At 36.4% G+C, this 22,686-nt stretch overlaps 1 protein-coding gene across 6 annotated transcripts in view; it reads right to left on the reverse strand.

The window, feature by feature from the left end:
- KDM6A (lysine demethylase 6A) overlaps positions 1-22,686 on the reverse strand; it is an 82,505-nt gene that overhangs the window by 51,755 nt on the left and 8,064 nt on the right. For 5 of the 6 annotated variants that reach the window (XM_009283024.2, XM_009283023.2, XM_009283022.2 and 2 more), the window contains 4 exons: positions 11,915-11,969; positions 8,980-9,014; positions 5,402-5,495; positions 318-444 (listed from right to left, as the gene is read on the reverse strand). In XM_009283024.2, coding sequence (XP_009281299.1) covers positions 318-444; positions 5,402-5,495; positions 8,980-9,014; positions 11,915-11,969 — 311 coding nt within the window. Of the gene's footprint in view, positions 1-317; positions 445-5,401; positions 5,496-6,734; positions 6,792-8,979; positions 9,015-11,914; positions 11,970-22,686 lie in introns of those variants that run through there. The other variant, XM_019473061.1, reaches the window with a different exon arrangement.

Below are 22,686 nucleotides of genomic sequence, written 5' to 3' on the forward strand. Positions count from 1 at the left end.
GTAGGAACAGAAAACCAGGCAGGGCAGACTCAAGATTACTGTAAATGTGTAAACTGAATAATAACTACAAAAAAAGCAGGACCACTTGGGTAACATACTTCATTTCAACTTCTAATCTATATTCATCCCAAATATGTTAGCACCTTGTCTTTTTATACACTTTCCAGAGAACTAGACTTCAGTAGATACATACATCCTTTCCCTTCATTTTTCCTCTGAAAATATTAAGAAAAAAACCAATGTAAGATACTCACAATAATGAGTATCCTCAAAAAATTTACAAATACAGTTACAGTGTCTATAAAGTCATTTCTCACCTTCCAAGGAAATACCAGGATTGACCAGAATTTGGATCTGCTTCTAGAGATTTCTGGAGATACTGTATAGCATAGCTTTCCTTGGTTGCCTTGTCTCCAAGCTGATCCACGGTGTGATGCATCCAGCCTACAAAAGAATCCATAAATGGCAGAAGTGAAATTCCCTAAGACTATTTAACACTGTGGCATGGCAGGATATTCATAGCATTAGTTCCTCTTTAAAAGAGGAATATCAAACAATAATATCACTTACATATAGTATATGAATGAAACTTTTAAAACTTTTAAAGTTCTATACCAAAATTACAGGACAAAAGGACCCTAAGTCAAAATTACTTTCAGTTACTTTTAAAGCAGTTTTTTTTGTTTAAATAACTTTCTACGAGGTTAGTAGCACAAGTATGAACTGCTCAATCTTCTACTATAAAAAGTTACCTGAAAACATTAACTCTTTCCTCCTTGGAACACAGATACCTTCCCTGTCATTGTGAAAAATGCCACCATTCTCCCTGTCACGCACATCAATTATCTGTACATTATGTTCAGTTGACTCCTTTTCTTCTAAATCCTTGTATTTATCCCATATCTACATTTGGGCAATTCCCCAACAGAACATTGGTAAGAATTTTTGTATCTCCACTTACATCTTTCTTACATTGTCATTTCATCTTCACTGCTACAACATCTTTTCCGTTCACCTTCACAAATGCAATCACCTCTCATCTATGTAACAAATTCTGCTGAAAAGATCATTTTATTTCCTCATCTAACCACACATCATATTCTTTCAAATGCTTTTTTTTCTTTCATTACATTAGACAAATTATTCATCCCCACTTTAAAGGTCTCCAACAATCCATACTCCCATATCATCTTTCAGACGCTATTAATACGCATCTCTGCTCTAGCACTGATGCAAGGCTTGGTTACCATTTCAAATGAAACACCTTCATCATCATCTCAAGCTGCTCATCTGCCTCTATGCTTAGATGGAATTCCTTTAAGCAGCCACGAAACCTTCTCAGTGCCATTCATACCATGAGTACAAGGAAATCCTTTGTAACAGGCAGCTGGCTTGCTGAAATCACTACATACCACACTGGTCAGCAATGTCTTCCTGTTTGCTTTATCTCCATGTATTTGCCTTAACAATCCACCGCTTTTCAGCCAACGTTTGTAAAACGTAAGATGTGTCAACAGATTGTCCCTATGTTTTTATAGCATCCCGCCTATAAACGGTCCCTTGTGGAACACTATCATACAAATTTCATAAAATATCAAAAGGTTCGTATGAAGTTTTAGTTACGTACAGAGTTGTACACACACCTGCACTAAATGTCTATTTAAAACGTCCGTCGCCAACCTTCAGCACCCTAAGCTTATGCTTTTTTGATACAGTCTAACTACATGAACAAGTAATACCACTCAAAAGATCCAGATCAAATTCAGATCTCATCTGAAACGCTAGACAAAGTAGGCAAGGCTGAGAACTGAACTGATGCATTTGCAGCCTTTCTTCACTCTCTGTAATCAGGCTATACCGTAAATATTTTATTCTACCTGTTCTATACAGCTTATATTTTATTCCATGGACTTACAGTTTAACAGTCACAGTAACACTTTTGCAAATGGAAGGCAAACTTCCAAGCTTTAAAAAAGGCAATCTGAAAGAAAACCGTATCTATTGAATGAGATTTGCCTGAGGTGTTTTAAGAAGTATCACTTGGAAACTGTGGTCACAAGCAGAAGTTTGAATATTTCATGGACTACAAGAAATGTCAGGTTACCAACCAAGTGGTTATAGTGCTGAAAAGAGAGTACTTTATCTTGTCCGAAAATGGATCAAGTCAAAACCCTACCCCCATCAGGAAAAAAAAAAAAAAAGGAAAAAAACCCCAATGTTTTTTGCAGACATATAACATACACAGCTTTCTCTCATGGACTTCATAAACAAGCTATGATTTTGATTCAAATCCCAAGTCACTGAAGTTCTTAAGCATACAGAAAATACTTATACTTTAAGAAATAAAGGCTTATATGAGGGTGGTTATCAGAATGCACCTGCGTAACTGTACACTAAGGATAAATGTATCGGGTGCAGTGCCAGGCAAAGCCTGAGATAAAGGTAATAGTTCAGGGATTATAAACAAGGGAAAAAAAAATTAAACAATTTCCCGAATCTTTGGAAATGTTGTATGGTGATGCCTATTTTCTGTTTCATCAGAACCTTGCCGGATTGAAAGATAACATGTTGTACCTTCACGAGATCTTTACTGAGGTTCACTGATAAAAAGAAAGAATCTATTTCTAGGAGACAGAAATGAGAACTAGCAATCCCTATTTAGTTTCACTGCTGAAACAAGGGTTGCTTCCTGATTTTATCTTCCTGTGCAGGGAGGTGAAAAAGGCAGAAAGCCAGAGAGAAGGTGAGGGAGAACAAACAAAAGTTTTCTACTAGAATAGCACAGGTAAAGGAAACTGGATCTCTCTTCTCCTCATGCATACAATGAAGAACGTACAGAAAGACAGTGATGGAAAAACCCTGGTAAGCTGCGCAGTTTCCCATTTGCAAGACCTAACTCAAATTCTCAACTAGCCTATTGACTTACTCTTCCACTCTTGGGACATTTTTAACATAACAAACAAAAAAGCAGATTTTATCCATACTTCACAAACGTTCCATGCTCTTTTCCAGATTTTTACAATTTAATTTGTAACAAATCCCTGTGTTGCCTCAGCAAGAGGATATGCAAGCCTAGCTCATGCTGCAGGGTTTCTCTATGCTTATGAATCACTCTCATGCTGAACTTGTGGCAATTGCTTTTTCCCCCCAATAAACATCATTATCTCAGTCTCTGAAGAGATGAGCCTCTTCCCCATTTTAGCACTTCATATGTCTCATCCAATTATATGGACACCACCTAGGAATGTCCCTAGCCGAAAAATCACTGGGAGAGTGCTTTGAGAACCTCTAAGCAGATGCTTATGTTGTTCTTACACTCTTCCTTATGCAACTGCCGAGTATAACTGGAGAAAGAATACCGCGACATTTGATCTTCAGTCTCATTAATTTTATGTAATTTTAGGTAAAGCGGTGAAAAGAATTATTGTTCGGAAAGCAAATGAAATGGCAAAGCAGAAGAAACAAACTGCTCTTATCCAACTGTACAGATCTTACTGTTACATCTACCCGAACTAGTCAGCATGCATCAGCTCAAACGATACGTATTTATCTGAGAATCACAGGGTTCTCCTCCACAGTGATCTGCTTTGGAAACCAGCAACAAGAGCAAAGATTTTAATAATTATCTCACAAGACATCTGAACTTGCCTAAATTTCAACTCTGGCTCAATAAACATTAACTAGCTAAGGAAAATAAATAAAGGGTATTTTCATGCCAAAACAATTTTTCTGTTGGAGTTAAGAAAAAAAAAAAAGAGTTCAACATAGAAATACAAATATATTTTGATTGGGTTTTGCCAGTAGCATTCTGGCAGATGGCAGGTATTTTCTATTATTTTTTCTAAGCAGCAGTGCACCACCCGGACTATGCTTCCTGAGGAGGTGTTTTTATTACCAGCTGCTAGACACTAAATCCGCAATAAACACCATACTCTGATAAATACCAATGTTAACAGTGAAGAGCAAAAGAAACAGTATTATTCCTTGAATGTTCTGGTTAAGACCACTCTGTCCCTTTCTCCACATAGAAGCTACCCACACTACAAAACTAGGCGACTTATGCTGATTGAATAAAGGGAGCTAATCCAGTTTTCAGACAGCAGACAATTCTCAAAGTCATTGCTCTTATTGCTAGCACAGAGACCTGTGGTAAGATTTTATGAATACAACCACGAGCCTTTACTCCTAATGTGGCAACGTACATCAAACGGCGTTGAAAAAGCATTGGTCAGCTATTTTGGGAAGCCTGTCTTCCATTGATCATATGTATAGCCTTTCTGGATGAAACTGCTGACGATTTATACTAGGTGGGATAATACCAAGTTAAAAAAAATTCAAAGGGGATACTGAAATATAAGCAACACTGTTGTGTGACAGCAAAGAGATCAGCACCTAGAGTCCTGTAGTGAACTCCTCCAGGAGTTTCATTTGTGATTTCACACAGAAGACTCAAAAGTTAAACAAATTAGCCCACTCCAAAGCCAAACACAACCTGCATTACAAAAAATGAAACCATTGTGGCCATAACTTAGTGCCAGTTACTAATTTGAATTAAATGACCACTATGCAAAGGGCAGGTGGAAATAAAAATGGGCATAAGCAGGCTAAATTAATATTTAGAATAATAAATTAGATGAAGAACATGGAGAAAATGAATGAAGAAGTTTTGCACTGGGTTGAACAATTTTAACAAAATATTCTGGAAATACTTTTAAAAGGCATATAGGACAAAAGTAATTTATTCCAATTTTAACAAATATTCTGGAAATACTTTTATAAGGCATATAGGACAAAAGTAATTTATTCTACCCACCCATTAGAAATTTCGGTCTAAAAATTATTTATTGGCTTTCTATAACTATGGAGGATGACAATTTTTAAAAAATAATACTTTTTCTCTTTATATGTGGTTTCTCTTATGATGATAAACTTTTTAGTTACAGAAATAGGTCTTCATTACGTACTATAATTAAAGAGAAAGAAAAAGTAAATTTTTCATTTGCCATGTTCTTCTATTCTGCCACAGAGAATATTCTGTATTTTGGTTTAGTGCATTTAGCCTGGCTATTCAAGGGATGTTCTCAGAAGCAGAACAGAGAATACAGAATCGTAACTGCTGCACTCCTTCTCTGAAGGACCATCCCCTCATTGCCCAAAACCTGTAACATGCATACTGTAGCAAGTCTAAGAGCTTTTTAATTTTGTAAGTTTAATTAAAATCTTTTCCTGCTCTCTTATTTACTTAATTATCTACTGTTATGCACTCTGTTTTGGGTGAAAATCTCACTTATCATACTCTGTGTCTAAGACTCACTTTGGAAATGGAGCCTTAAAAAACACTGCTGAAGGCAAAGATGGAAAAAAGAAACACACAGAAAAAGTGAAAGTTAATTTTACGTACCTAACTGCTGTAAGACAGTTGCTTTTACTTGTGCAGGAAGGTTTTCGATCTGCAAAAGTTGTTCATAAGCTTCCTTTGCAGAGTGATACTTTCTCTGCAAAAGGAAAAAAGTAAATGGATTAATCATAAAGCTTACAACAGATCACCAATAGCAACGATTTCACAGCACTGACAGCACACAAACACATTGACAAAAAAATTCTCGAACTTTTTTTTTTGCATACAGTGCATATGAAAGCTTTAATGAGTGATGTATATATACGGTAAGAGAATAACTGTCATAAATATAGTATTTCATATAAATTGAGTACTTAAAATAATTGAGGGAAAGTTGCAAATTATTAAATTTGGTCAACTCCTCATATGCGCATTATGCTTCTTATACTAAAATGAATATAATGCTTTTAAGGGGAATGGTTGAATGTGAGTCTGCATCTGAAAAAACGCTACACAAATTCCTCCCAGGAAATTCTTAACAGAAACAAAGATCATCGGTAACTGGTGGCTGGTGTAATTTTGCCTCTCTCCTTCCTTTGGTATATTTGAACTGCCTTTTCAACATATTTGTTGTCCTGGTAAGAGTCCCACCGTATGTAGAATTAAAAATATATCCATGGATTATGCCTAGAGAATGAAGGTATGCCATCTTATTATTTGCTATATAGTTTAAGTGTGCTTATAGCATGGAAACATTCAGTTCTTAATTCCCTACGTGAACAGGTCTTGATATAGAAAACACATTTCCAGGTTAGGATCATGGTCTTTATTGACTTATGGAACAGTATGAGCTGTTTTGTATATATTAAAGGTTAAGACTTCTTGGTAGAAGAATTTTTTTGTAATCAGCATTTATCTTTGTGTTACCCTAACAATAGTTGTTTAACACTGAATGTATTTTAAATGCTTAAGTCTTCTGTTCCTCCTCTCCCATGAAAGTCTAGAAGACATAAATGCTGAGGTCTGTTAGTAAGAATACTTTTTTTTTTAACTTTCTAAAAATTCTATACAATTTTTTAAGAAAATTATGCTTTCAGATAATTCAACATTAGACTTCATTCTGGCAAACAGATGAAGAACATACTAAAATAAATGGGGCCACCTAAATGCAAATGATCATGACTTACATTACATTTGTTTTATGCAAAGAGTACACAGTACTGACTACTGGTGTTTTAAAAGGGAGAACTGGGAAGAAGACTCTAAACAATATAAATACCTATTAGAAGTTAAAAATGTTATTAGGTTCTTGAGATCTTACAATCACAAAAGACAACTCCGTTGGTTTTAAAACCTTATTCTAGTCAAGAAAAAAATTAAAGCAACAATTACATACTTTCAAATGGAACAAGGTAGAAAAGATTTTTAATTGGTGTTCATGAAATGCAGACAACTGGTAAGAAAATAAATAATATAAATAAATAATATTTCCATGGCCAGCAAAATAAAAACAATTAGGAAAAAATTTTAAATTTAGCATTGGGAACAAAATTCATAGTTTATGACTATGAAGAATAAGCAAATGAACAGAAGTTCACTGTATAGCGTGACAGCAGAGGCAGCAATCCGGACGTCAAATACGTAAATATTAGTGCCTAATATTCCCACTTTGAAAGAGATGTTTACATGCTTGGGAGGATTCAGAAAGACCTATTAAAATAGGGCATGTTTTCCAGATCTAGAATATTTTTTACTTCTGTTATTTGTTGTGTTATTTACCCTTTAGAAATCTGTCTAAATATCTGCTTTAAAATATTACAAAAAACTGTCATAATGTTTACATTTGGTTTTATTTAGAGATGTTAATTCCAAAGATCCAAAGTCCTTGATACTGGCTGCATCATGAGTGGTCTTAGAAATGGGAAGGGGGAGGGGAACCCAATCCAACATCTTTCTTTAGACACCATATAAGCTACTACCCTAAATAGCTAGAGGGACTCACACTGCCACAGATAAAATAATAGAAACTAGCATTAAACACCATGAAAAACCACTGCTAACCCTTATCAGCACCAGGCTATTCTCTTGTTCAGAGGCTGGCAACCCATCATTTAAACTCCAGTACTGTGAGGGTACATAATTAAGGAATGAATTAACTTTTTAATTAAATATTAGAGAGTAGATAATTTTGAAATATATGGAGGGGTTCGGAAAACTGTAGCACTGTGTCCTTGAAAAGAAACCAAGCAACCAGCCTGCCTCCAAAAACATCTCTTTGTTGTGTCAGAGGTAATGTCCAGAATGAAGTCAAGACCCTTTGTGGTTCCAAGTTTCCCAAATTCCAGAAAAGAAGATACCCCTCCCAACCAGAACTGTGAGACAAACCAAGCCTAATAGCAGAATGCACTGAAACTTTTTTGCTCTGACTTGCGTTGAAGTTCCCACTGACTACGACTGTCAGTCAGAACGCATAGCTTAAGCACTTGTAACATTGGTCACACAATTATATAAGGCACCTGGCATGGTGACCTGAGATGTTCAACTTTCTGTTTTACTCTAGCAGATCAAAAGAACTAATGTCTTGAGGACGCTTTGTTATATAAACATGTCAGATGTGCTCCAGTGCTCAGAATGAAATCTGGATGGTGGCCAGGTAAGAACCACAACAGCCCATGAAGTTTCTTAATGGTGTTTTGGGATGGGGCATTTCTGTCTTGTCGTATAGCTTTGCACCAAAAGCATTAAAAATAAAAATATCTTGTTTATCAAATTTGTATCTTTTATTTATAGCTAAAGTCATTTTTCACCGTGCCATCAAAAGACAGCACTTACTTTATCAAGCTCCTTTTCAACTGACTAAAAATGTACTTTATTTATACGCCATGCATTTTAATTACAACAGTTTTTGTTTTCATGTCACATCCCTTCCTCAGTCATATAATACCTATAAACATGATAAAAGGGCATACAATCTACGTTATATGACCAAGTCAGTCAAATTACAAATATACAATAGCTATTTCAGTAGCTACTTGGTTTGAATTTACTTATATTCTGGAAGCTCAGTAAGTGTTCTGTAATTTCCCAAAAGATACATGTAAAAAACTCTGTGATAGGTTTTGATATAGAGTTAATAACACAGCGTTATGTGCTGTTGACCTCAGATCATATGTTTCTGTCACATATGCTCAGGTAAATTTGAAAATTTCATGTCAAAAAAAAAGCACCTGAGCAACTGGCTAGATTTGACTCTGTGTGTGTGTGTGTGTATATGTATGTATGAGAAACAATATGAATATATATGAATGGAGAAACTACATATTTTTAACATCTATATATAAACTTCTTAAATACATATATAACCTCATAATTTTACTAAAAATTATGTTTAGGGTTTTTTTTGCACTCAACTTGGGAGACTAGTAAGCATGTAGGTTTATTAAAATAGCTACTCCATTCTATAGCGTGACAGTCCACATTTAAAAATATTTTTAATTTAGCCAAAGCAAATAAAGTTTCTTTAGTGATTTGAGACTTAAGACTAACTTTACAAAAGCATCTATAATCTGAATTCCACAGATTGATTACATCATATAGTTAGAAACTCAACCACGCTTTATAAAAAGGAGCTTAAAGCTTACCTGGATTTCATATAAGTGGGCGATGTGAAACTGAACTGTAAGAGTGGGAAAATCAAAATTATTGGTTTTAATGAAAGACAACAACAATTACAGTATGTTTTTTCAAGTGAGGGATAAACAATGTGTAAAATTTATCAATGTAAAACCAAGATAAATTTTCAAATTTATCAATGTAAAACCAAGATAAATTACATTTTGAAGATACAAAAGAAGTATTTGTTTACATTGATATTTTACACTTAATATAACAGAACTGACAGAGAATGAGTATGTATCCTAACAAAGCATTAAGACTGCAGACGCATATTGCAGAAACGCAGCCCATGGATTTTATTTGTATTCTGAAATGCAGAGTCCATTAACCTTTCAGTAAACTTAGCAATAAAATCTCTCTAAGCAGAGATGTACAACAAGAGAATGCAGGTAATATTTTCTGCACATAACTGAGTTAGAAATAAAGACTTATTTTTTATTTTCACTCAGCTGCCAAGGGACAGACTAGCTGGGTTACAGAACAGAAAACTACAGTATACACTGCCAGCTTTATACAAGAGCTTAAAGTTAGGTGGGTTTTTTTTTCCTTTTTAGGAATTGCCTTTCCCCTGTTAAACTGAACTAAAAGCGTTAACTACAGATGGTATTCTGACCATTACTGTAAAGCATCTTAAATTCCTCATACGAATTGCACAGAATGCCATACTACTACTAGCAACTCTTGGAGGCAAGAAAATTGCTGGCTGGAGAAAGAAAATGAAAGTTGTTCAAGAGTAAAAGCGGAGGGAAAATCATCCTCATGCTGCTCGAATCATTTAAGAAAAGATGGCGTGCCTGATCTCTAAGACTTGAGAACTGCTAACCTAGACTAGCCATCAACTGGTAGATAGCTAAAGCTAACTGAGATGAATGTAAACCTTATTCTGATTTGATGAGGAAAGAAAAATTCCTTTGAGACAGACTTTTGCCTAATGTTCTTGAGGACTACAAGTAAGAAAATATCTGTGTTTGAGCCAAGCTCAATTTATTTCAATTACACAGATTTCTTTCTCTTGAAGCTACAGAATAGTGTGACACACAGGTTTATACAGGTAATTTGGAGTTCCAGGGTTTCTCTCTGGGTCATAAGGGAGGGGGAAAGCTCCCTTTGTGCACTGCTTTGTCCTTCACTATAAAGAAGGTAGCCTAGTGCACTTCAGAAACCAGGTCATAATGAAATGCATCATCTAAAATTTTAATAATTTTTTCATGTTCCTTGCTAAAGGGCACATAACACACCCATTATGTTTACCACATTGTCAAACTTCACACTGCACTGATGAAAGAAAAACCTCTGCTTTTGTTTCCGGAGTTCATTATATAAAAAAAATATCTCCTTTATTTTTTTCCCCTCATAGCAAAACCCCTTAAGTGTGAAACTACGAAACGAAGCCATGCCTCGCAGGGTAAAGAAATCAAAGGTGTCACATTAGAGACTGCCTAAATAGAAAGAAGACATGCTTAGTACTCAAACATTTCTGTAGGAAGACGCTCACTGTAATGCTGTTTGCTCACCCAGCCTTTAGAAATGCAAGGGGTAGGATTAAGGCAATCTCAAGCATATGTGTGACGGTACCTGACACCCTGGGTCAGAGTGCACTTCCGCTAAGCACCGCAGGAGAACCTGACAAAGTATCCCTCGTTCCTCTTCACTCTCTTCCTCTGGGTTTGCCAGGCACCGTGCCCAAGGCCACGGGACAATGAAGCACTTACATGGGACCATACCTCTACATAAATCTGGGGGCAGAGGGGACTGTGGGGGGAGGGGTTGGGAAAACCTTACAAAAATTCAGAGATACAGTGAAACCTGATAAAGCCAGTGGGAAATAAGATGAACTAACATGAAATACAATAAAGAATCACATATCTGGTAGAAAACAAAAGCCTATTGACTTAGGAAGAATTCTGCAAATCATTTTACAAAATTATCTGTGCCTGTTCCTGATAAGTGACATAGCTCTGCAGAAGGTCTTGTAGCACAGCTGGCTCCTTGATACCGATACATCCAGCAGTTTCACCCATGTAAACAAACCCCCTTCCATTACCCTTGCTAACAGAATATTCACAATTCCATCCAGCTCTGAATTAAAGAAATTAAAAAAAAGCTTTTAAATACTTTACCCAATGCTTCTGAAGTTGAACTTAAGTAACCTCCTAAGTCTAACACTAAGAGCAGCATGAAGGTACCTTAAAAACTGAGGGAGTGATTTCCAACACAACTGTCTGCTTTTTAATTCTTACAGACTCCAAAACATGCAGGAACATATGCTTCTTCTTGCATACAATTCCACTAACTATGGATAAATACCTGCAGGATGCTCTGTAACAGCCTACAGTATATACTGCATATGACAGATCATACTACACTAAGAGATTAATGTGTTCAAGTACAGACGAATATATAGTTGGCACTTAATAAAACAAACAATCAAATTACATTTTGTACTTTTTCTTACTTCAACAGCATAAGACTGATGCCGAATTTTAGATCTATAAATTTAAATGGCATTAAAACAATCACTGAAAAATGACAGATTATCAAGACGCCACAAAGTTTTAAATAATTACTATTAGTGCTTGTGCCGTGGCACACATTTAAGTTTATAAATAAATAGATAAATGAACAGTCAAATAGTAAGTTTCTTCTAGAACTCAAGTCTTCAGAGCAATTAATAAGCTAAGTCTCAGTTTTTACTTATTCCATTTACTAAAACAATCTGCAATTCCACTGGAATATCTGTCTCCATTGACAGATGGAGGCAGGTTTTGTAGTCTCCCTCTCTCAGTACTTGCTCTTTTGATTTTGAAGGATTGGTGCATTAAAAATTGATACAGTTATGAGCATAAGACTTAAAAAAAAAATCTACAACAAAATAAATGGAAATACTTATAGGTTACTTACTTTCAGCGTTAGACAAAGTGCAGGGATTGCAGTCAATCAAAGCTAACTGAAAATGCTGAAAAAAAAGAATGATTTGTTTTTCAAACGAAGTAACACTAGCACTTTGGCAAATTACTAAGAATAAATCAATTTTGTACTTGAAAGTGAATACTGCCTTTTACCATGTGTCTTAAAGAAAACAATTTTTGCTTTCTGTTCAACTGTTTACTAGAGGAAAGTAAATTTTTTTAATTGCAAACATAGCAATGCTTCTAGTAATGTAAGATGGCAGCAGACATCTTCACAAAACAATTGGGATAGCATCTGAAAGAATGACTGCATCAAATGAATGGTCAAAATTGGAAGATCAAGTTTTCCTCAGCATACACAACTGGGAGTGTAGTCGTACTAGCTCATAGTCTCATGGAGATAAACATCTAAGCTCTCAATTCGTCTATCTAGAAAAAACAGAATATTCTTTCTTCAAATTGAGTGATTTGAAGTCTTTTTAAAAATTTGATCTCTTGTCAAAAAGCACTTAAAATGAATACCTTTACATTAAAACACGAGTTCATAAGTTCTTACATCCTCTCCTCCAGGTATTAAGATAACTTCAAACATCAAAACTTGTTTATTTTTAATCACTTTTCCTCAAGATATATGAAAAATATCTTTTAAAACATCTCTGCATTCAGAAGTTCTGAGCCAAGCACTTCACTCTTCTAGAAAGGAGGTCACACAAGCAGAGCAGTGAAGTCTGTCTGCCAGAAAGTCTGGATGTGAGCAAACATTTCACAACTGTCATGCTAATTCAGTGATCACTATTTACAGTTTGAAATGCAACGAAGTGCATTAAAATGAATGGAACAGGCACACAAACTCAAGTGCCTCTGAACTTTTCCATAAACTTTATAGAAAATTCCTACACAGTGCAGAATTTGGATTAACACATTAATTCAATAGAGAATAAGGCCTAGGAATATAGGAACCTAAGAGATAGCTTATAAAATACTACTGTTAATAAACAGTTATCTACAAAAAACAGCTTCAGGTGGCTTCTAATACACAAAACATTACTGAGGCTTCAGTATGTTTTATTTTGTTAGCACAAAAAAGATAATTTAGCTCCGGCTCTTCAGGATGGCAAACTAGGTGAAATGAGGAACTTATTAGTGTAGCTGGGAAGAAAAAAAAAAAAAAATCCTTATTAATGGATGTGTATGCAACTCACCTTCAGTATTGTCATACTCAGAGCTACTAGATACTACATAACTTTCCTCATGGTCCTAATAATACCTCATATATAGCATGTCTATATAACATACATCTCAAAGATTTCTAAGAAGAGTTTAACAGACTACCAAATTTCTAAATAAACATTTTTAACAGAAAAATTCTTAGAAAATTAATGTATTATCCATAGCAAAGCATAAAAAAGAGAATGCTGACGCTCTCATGAGCTCTGAGGCACACAGTGACACAGCTTACCTCCTCACTGACTTCTGTCAACATCATTTGTAATATATAACAGCTTTTAAAAAATGAAACAAACTCGAGTTGAACGATAACACAAATTTGTGATTTTTAATGAAGCAATATCATTCCCAGAAGAGAGCACAGAAAACAATGAACTCACATACACATTACTTGTAAAATAACTTTTTAACCTTAGAGCAAGCATGAAATAACAACTTATAAATATTAAATATTAGCTTATTTCTCTGCCTTGCCTGTTCCTTTTTCTAGTGTTCAGCAGTCAGAGAACTTAAAATCTCCCCTCACTTACATTGCAATGCAGGTTGTGTGCCTCAGAGACATCCTTTAGTCGGTTACCATAGTGATTCTACTAAGCAGGCAACTTAAAAAAAGGCTAAATAAAAATAAAATGCTCTACTTTATATTGCATTTTGCCTGACAAAAGAAAAAAAGGAAGACCTATATACTTTGGCCTGTACATTGAGTAAACCTATCTAAATGGCACAAAATCCATTTTGCACAGATGTGTCATCTTGCACTGTCACTAACAATTAATACGAAGAGATAAAGCAGAAAGGAACAGATTTGCTCTCACCTAGCAATACCATTATAAAAAATAAGCAGATCTAAAGAGAAACGACTGACAACTGTTCTGTAGTAGCTTTTCAGAAGGGTTATTGTAGTGAGACTCACTGAGAGAAAGCAAGCAACCATGTAAGAAAATCTAACCATTTTAATATTTAAATATGCCAGTAGTATCAGTGCGGCACAGTAAAAAAAAAAAGCAGGAATATTCTCAGCAATGCCTCCTAAAAATTTAAATTCTTATTGCTACATTAGCTTTTAAATTTCAAAATCCACATTATGAAAATTTTCTAAGTGTAGTAAGTTTCTGCCTGCACTGTTCACCAAGCTACAAACAGTAAAGAAATCAGGAATATTTCAGCAATGCCTCCTAAAAATTTAAATTCTTATTGCTACATTAGCTTTTAAATTTCAAAATCCACATTATGAAAATTTTCTAAGTGTAGTAAGTTTCTGCCTGCACTGTTCACCAAGCTACAAACAGTAAAGAAATGGATAAACCGAAGCCCATAACTACAGCAAAATAAACCACTTGCACTAAACAATTATCGCAAAGCAACACGCAGAAAACCCAGAACCTTTCAAACCAAGAACCTCTGAAATGCACATACACGAGCAAACCTACACCTCTTGCCAGATAAATAATACATAGCTCTCCGTTAAGTATTCAAAATCAGACAAAAAAAAAAAGCACGCATGCATTCTAACATGTAAAACTCATCAGCCAAAAGCAGATCCACTAATCACAATTACCAGAACCAAAAAATTAAAAAAAACAGTAATCATTTCCAACTTCCATTTCTGCAACAAACAGAAGCAGCTAGCAAACATCTGCACCTCTCTCAAATATTGCAGTACTGAAGCTGGCTACTGCTGTGTGAAATAGTTATTATGCAGGAGAGGCCGCTGCAGTTCAGAGACGACATACAATACCTCAAGGCAGACAGTAGTCTATAGAAATTCAAATCCCGAGTAAGAGGATTTACCTAGAAGGCAGTGTTCTGAATGTTAAAAAGTAACAGGCTCTCTTCAAGAGCTGCAGCTCAAGTCATAATATACCTTGATTTGTAGCCATCTGTAATTGCACAATTATCTACAGCCTATTTTGTCTCCTCTGGAGTCCTTGACTTGCCTCTGATTGTGGAAACAATTTCGAAGGTAACCTTTCCAAGGATCAGAAGTACAGTGGATTGCACATAAGCAGAGCTGATGAAAGCATTAGGTCTGGTAGTAAAATAACAGTAATCTGACACCGATTTAGGTAACAATGTTTTCACTACTAGAATTAAACACCAATTCTCCTAACAAATTAGACCTTTACAATTTAAGAGGCAAGTACCCAGGTTTTTGTTGTTTCTTTAATCAATGAATGACCAACACAGAAAGAACTGTTTTCTTCTTAGTGCAAGATTTTCAGTACTATCTCCGCTTACATCCAAGCCCGAGACCTCAAAATAGTGATTCTACTCCCTCCTCCTCTCGAGGATGACATTAGCAAGTTTAAGCTCTTGGTTCTGCATTTATTTAGCAAGCAAGGCAAGCCATCATTTGAAACCTGACAATTCTCACCGACTTACCATGAAGGAAAGCTCCACCATGACTCAGTAAAATTCTGTCAGGAGATGGCTTTTTCTGCCTATGTGACCTAGGTGTGATGCCCGTGTTCCTCAGAGCAGCCTTTGTTCAGATAAGTAGGACACAGAAAGCCTTGCGTAATCGGCCATGGCAGAGCGCCAAGCCTCCATTTGCCAGGCGTGTTTGGGGCCAGGGGAGAGGGTCAGGAGAGGACGTGCTGCATGTGCTGCTACGTCAGCTCATTGCTCTGCTCTCCAGTGTCTTCTGAATTCAGAAGAAATGCGTCTCGCAAGATGAAGCTTTATGTAAATGCTCAGTTACTTTTGTCCAACATTCCCAAAAAACCAAAAAACCTCAAGCTTGAGGAAAGCTGTTACATGGACAGGGCAGAAAGAAGCTGCTTGAGGGCAGAAGAAACAAAGGTCACGTATACGCATAAACTGAGTAACAGCAGTATGTTCAGAAGAATCTCGTTTTGGCTAGCTGTATCTGAAAAATTCTTTTTGAACAGAAAGACCAACATCTTATACAGTACACCGGAGTGTTTTTCACAAAGCTATCTTAATACTCACGTTGCCTGCATGTTTTATCATTATTTGTGCAGCATCAAAATGTAGCTATCCCTGCGTTACAGCCCGAAGGACAGCCAGCAGCAACAAAATGCCATAGGGAAACAGGATGCCTGGAAGTTTGCCCCTGCTGCTGCGTCACCAGCATCACCACGGAGCTGAACAGCCCTGAGCTGGGGGTTGTTTCAGGACCTGCAGCTCTCTGCCTCCAGCCCACACAGCCACCCAGGCTGAACGGAAAGCACAGCATAATCCTTGCCGGGTATCTGTGGCTACCTAGCCAGTACGCATAGCTAGCTATTATTGTGTGCCCTGAATGCCAACCTTTCAGTTACAGTTACTAAACCTGGACAAAGATCCACCTCCTGCAAGGAGAAGGTCCACAAATGAAGTACGTGTACCAACACCAATACTCATTGGCTTGAATGCTCAACTTCTGAGTCAACTATTTCTCTTCTCATGGTTTGTTCTCCGCCCCAAATGATGGAAGATGCCACACAGCATGTTAATTCAATTTTAATATTTACTCTTCTTTGTGATCATGACATTTCTAAAATACACCTACCATTTTTCTTTTATAGGAAAACTCCAAAATGACTCAAAACCCCAAGCAAAACTAAGTAAGAGAGAACAAAAGAAAACACTTTGTAGGCCAGACATTGCGATATCATGATCCACTGTCAAAACCAGTTGCACTAATAACTCTCCTGCAGCTTGATTACAGTGCCATGCTGCATTAAAAAACTTCCATGTTTTTCCTTCTTGTATATGTCTCTCCATCATAACGCATATGCAAACTACAAAGACTTAGAGAGCAATTTCATTCCCAAATGCTGTTTTCCATCCACTCACATTTTTATTAAAATAATCTTTTGACTCACTTCATCTTGCTTTCCACAAAAAGTTTTTTAGGTGAAGTGCTTGAAATCTTGGATATCCACCTTGCAATAGCTAAAGCCCATTGTTATGTTTTTTACTTAAAAATGCTGCTGATTAGTTTCTGGTAGAATTACAGACATGAAACTAGACATAAGAAATTACAACTTCTCATAACTGTATGTATTTTGAATAGTTAGCTTTTCTTTAATAATTAAAAAGATACATAAGGTTTCAATTTAACATGTTTAAGCTTAAAAATTACTAATCTAAGCACATATGAAAGATAACTAGGTTGTGAAACAGCACTTGAAGGCTTGAAAATACAAATTTTCACTTTCATAAATACGTTTTTATTACTGAGAAAAAAACATTAAAAATGAACAATATAACAGCTACATGTTGGCATACAATAGCTGCAGTAGCTAAAAATATCTTTCATGAAGATATATATATAGACAGGAGAATTATATGAATGGATGATGGAAAAGTGTCTGACTGACTATAAATAAGTACTTCGAGCTGTTCATCTGTATATCAGTATTTAATTTTTTATATTTCATGCATATTCATCTAATTCATGCATATTTTCCCAATAAATTCTAATTCTTTTGCAGTCTTTTTCTTATCCTAATATAAGCAGTATGTCTTAACATTACTAACAAATGAGAATCTTTAGGAAAATAATTAAAAAATTAAAATTATATTTAAATTGATGATTTATGGGCAAGATCAAAGCATAGTCCTGAAGCAAACTACTAGGACAGCTGTTTTGTGTATAAATAGGGAGGAAAAATTTCTAAAAGTGAAAGGCAGAATCAGTATTTCTGCTAAAAGGCAGATAATTAATTGAAAACATGAGAAATTTAGTTCTCATTTTTCTAAGGGTTTTGTTGCTGGGTACAGGATGCACATGCAATACTTAAAAACCAAACAAAATTCCCAAAGCACACCATAGCTTGGTTTGCCATAAAATAACCTGCTCATGTCCAGAGTCCCTACTGACCACCTATTAAAAAAAATAAATAGAAAAATCCACCACCAAAAAAAACCCAAACAAAAGACCCCCTCACAAAACCAAACCCACAGAAAATCTTCCACCCAACCACCCATCCACCGTTCCCTCAATGTCATCACTCTAATAAATATGGAAAACTAAGATTTCTTTTTTTCCCCTGAAGTAGTCCGTCAGCAAACAATAGAAACGAACTGAATTTTACATTCAAAGGGCTTTTTCAGGATTGTAGCCCTAACTCCCCACCAAAAGCACACTACGATACTTCAACGCCACCAAGCAGAATGAGCACCAGATGGAAGACTGGCTTCCCGTAAGTGCCATTCCCAATGTAACCCAACTATTAAATTAAATAATACCAAAGCTGTAATTTTTCTTTTTTCCTCAGCTTCTCTTTTATGCATGTCAGTGGTCCCACACAACAAAGCTAGCTCCCCCTTTGTGCTCTACCTAGCTCTGTGTTCAGCTTCTGGCTGGACAAGAGGCATCGGGGCTGCCCGATGCACAGCAACTCCCCTGTGGATGGGACAGTTCCCTTCATAGGAATTTTTCACGTCCCAACAGACCAGACCCACGACCAGTCATTTGGTGCCTCTGTTGCAGATCAAGCCAACCAGATCACCTGGTCCTCAGCTTGCAGAGCTCAAATGGCTCTGGGGCAACACGTCGCGCAGGAACGTTCTAGGAACTTCTCTTCGAAATCTCTTTCATTCTGATGTATTTGCTAGAAATTGGTTAAGATTCAAAAGTACTTAAGAGAAGATGGTTACATACATGTATGAAAAAAGGAGGCTAAAATTGAAAAAAACATATTCAATAAATAGGAAAATGACTAGGATAGCAAGTGATATGCCAGAAATAATGACATGCACTCAGAAGCTTGAACATTTTTTCCAACTACATTTACCAAACCAATAAAAAGATACATTATATTCCTAGAGATCTTGCTTTATTCTCCTTTCAGATTATCATGGTGCCACTGCAGCTAACACTATTGAACACAGCATTCCTAGTGTCGTCTGTAGGAAATGGCAAATAGGAAGGGGGCAGCAGGACACATAGTAAAGTGTGAAAAGGGCTGTGAGGTAAACCTTAATAGTGTGTTGCTGCTATAGTAATCAATAATAAAATCTCTCCTCCCCCCTCCCCCCCAAGTCATTGTCTGTTGATTTTGGAATTAATTGTACTTTTCTGATGAATGGGGCAAATTCAGCTTTCATGTATCACCTCTGAAGGTAATACTGCCCTAACTGTCAGGTTACACAAGGACTGCTATCTTTTCAACCAGAAGGACCACTTTTTTTCCCCTTAAGGTAAGCCTGAAGGCCAAGTAATTTTCAACACCACTGGTGTTCTTGCCAGAGTTTATGGCAATGGGATAACGGAGCAGTCAAGGGTTCTCATAGTAATTTGCAAGTCTTAACTGCAGCAATGTTAAAAATGTGCAAAAGCAGTAATTGATTTTGAAAAAACACTGAGAGTTGATTTTATGCTTGTTAAACAGCACTCTAGTAATTATCTTGATCATCAACATCTTAAAATAGTAAAAATTAATTTTGTGCTTAAATTGCTTACATAAAATATAGATGATTTATGTCAATGGTCCAAAATTGTGAAAAACATGGAATATATGACCTTCAGACTCCCATGTTCCCCCTTTGCCTGAAGACTCTTACTGACTGACTCATCTGTTGGCAATGGTTTATTCTTAGCAATTACAGACTTAACATGAATGTTTAAATACCATCAAAAATATTATGATATTTCAAAGTACATTAATGCAACGTTGGTACAATCTGTGAAATCCAGAACAGTCACAAGCAAATACGAGATTAAAAGTTACTTCTACTTTCCGCACCAGCGTCAAATAGGAAGCTCAAACTGGGCTATGAGTTCCATTTTACAGAGCCCTGGGGGAAGGGCCTGTGCTCAAGGCCAGTCACTAGCAGGCTGGATCCTAAACCCCATAACCATCCTCTAAAATCCTGGATCCTTTTAAAAATGTCCACAAAACCAAAAAAGGCACAACAAGACAACTGTGTCTTTTCATTACTTCGGGTTACTTATCTTTCTTTCGTGAAGAGACGAGATACTCAGACTCGGAAAACGAGACAGACATTCTGTGAAAACATCCTTTTGCACTCTTTCATCATCCCTCTTCCTCATTTTATTCTCCCCATACTTGTGCAAAACCACTGCACCAGCACTTCGTTTTATTCTCTTCACTAAAGTATTTTCTGACTTGCCTCTCATATTCTTGTCACTCACAGAATTCTGGCTTAAGGGTTTGGTTGTTTTTTTTTTAAACTTCAACTCAGGGATCAGATTGGCTTTTAAAGAAGCTACTGCCCTGCTTGTTCTACTTGGTCTACTCAATTGATATATTCTACTGTATAAGCTGACACGTTTCAATCAGTAATATTTTGTTTTCAAACAAAGTAGATCAGTCTCAGGACTCTACATTAAATTCACAGCTGAGCTGAACTGAAAACAGCTGAAACTGTTTGAGACCCAGTGGATTGCCCCACTGGGTCTTTTCTTTCTTGCTCCTCACTGTTACTCTGTGCTAAGGATTGCAACCTCTACAGCAAAGGAAGTAAACCAGAAACTCTACCTTAGGTGTTTCAGTTGATAATTCCAGGGTAGAGTTTCGTGTTATGTTTTGCAACAGAAGGGGATAAGACAGCTCTACCCCCTCCTTCCCATTCACGCACTCCTGCCATCTACCTTGCATTGGATCTAGCAACTGGGCAATCTCAAGTTGAGCTGGTTCAGACTTCTGATCCACCTCAGTCTGCAAATGGAAAATACCCACTCAATTCAATGCAGCAGAGGGTGCCAAACAATGCAATCAGGATTGCAAGGTCAACCTTTTAGCAAAAACCTGCAGTTATATTGATTTAAGGACCATGTGAAACTATTCTTAATGCAACACCATCCCCCACCCCCCCATCATGTTTATTTCATCATCCTTTTGAAGATCTTCACTCTCCTCCACGGTAAGCTGTTTCTGTTGCTGCCATTTGTTTTCTTAAGTGACTTAATCACATTGTACATAAAAGCAAGGGAATCATGATAATTTTGCATTACAAAAGATTAATTTCTTTCTGTTTTTAGAATACTTCTTTGGTGTTTTTCCCATTCGTAGTTGGTGTATTGAAAACTAGAAGTTTGGTATACTCAAAATCCTTGTGATAAGTGACATTTTTATTTTGCGAAGTTGTGAAGATCAAACCCAGTAAATTATTTAGATTGAATTCTCATATTATATATTTAAATACTTGATTCAGTGATAGAATTACATATTTCATGGCACAGCAGGAAAAAGTTATTTATTTCTTGATCAATTTCTTCTATTAAGAATTAAAATGCGGAAGTTCCCTCCACTACTTGATTACGAGTTTACTACCTCCTTGTAAACTTACTCGTTTCGTCCCTGACCTCTTTAAAAATAAAACCAAAATGTACTTCTTTAGCACTTCTTTTTTTCCCTATGTATCACAACAGCCAATACTGAATCCGTGCCAAAGTATAAGGAAATAGGACCACCTAAACTCGTACATAATCCCTTTCCCGCCACAGTGATCTACCTCTACCTTCCCTTGCTCTCTTTTGCCATTCATTGCGCTGCATCTTTCCTACTCCTATGCAATGTCATCCTCTCTAATCACAATGTCCAACTCCACCTGTCTCTGTAGGTGAAATCTTGGACTCTGGATGAAAAAAGGAAGCCTGGTGAGAGAAGCGCTTCCCATTATTACAAATACTGAAAGGAAAAATTGAGAGTAACGCTCTACTCTTTCATTGTACTCTTGGACAATGTGATTCTGATAGCCTCACAAATACAACTTCCAGGAAAACAATCTGCCAGGAAAAGGCAGCCCCAAGACTCTTGAAAACAAAACTTTTAATGTTTTCAGTAGTTTTAGGAGAGATTAATATGCAGAAATATGTTTGTAAATTACACTTAATTACAAATTAAAAAATTCTCAGCCCTGCAGGTGTACTTCCCAGCACCTGAAACTCTGTTAAAGAACGCTTCCTTTTTCCAAGAAACACACACCTAAATTTAGAGGTCAGGAAGGAAAGAACCTGGGGATAGAGTAGGAAATGGTAGGAGGAAAAAAAACGGGCAAACATGTTGAATGGAGGGAGATAAAATGACAGATTACAATCGGAGACCGAAAAAGAATGCAAGCAGTAAAAAACTTTAAAGGAGTACAAAAGAAATGAAGTACTGTATTAACACAAACCATTTCTAACTGATTAACCAGAAATTGTTGCCTTAGAAGCTGACTCTCAAACCAGGAAACAAAAGAATGATTAACTGCTAGAAAAGTAGAAACAATATAAGAAATTGATATGAGAACATTATTTTGCATAAAAGCTTTCTATTTTTAGTAATTTTTTTAAGAACTTCCAGTTTACAATAGTGCAGCGGGGGCAGGGGGGAAGGGAACATCAAGAATCCGAGATGCTAATTCTTCTCTTCTCTTTCCTCCAACTTTCTGTACGTCCTCAGCCTCCCCCCAAAAATGTACTATTTTAACAGAGAGTTTTAAGAGTCCTACACCAAATTTTTGATCTTCTGGAGTATCAGTGCTCACCTCTAATTTTGCTGAGCTTTTCTGACTATTTCTAGCACCTAACACACCTCAAGTCCTACCCTTACTCTGTCTTTAGACTAAGATACTTCA

Source organism: Aptenodytes forsteri, unplaced genomic scaffold (genome assembly GCF_000699145.1).
Source record: "Aptenodytes forsteri isolate BGI_AS27 unplaced genomic scaffold, ASM69914v1 Scaffold2, whole genome shotgun sequence".
NCBI lineage: Eukaryota > Metazoa > Chordata > Aves > Sphenisciformes > Spheniscidae > Aptenodytes > Aptenodytes forsteri.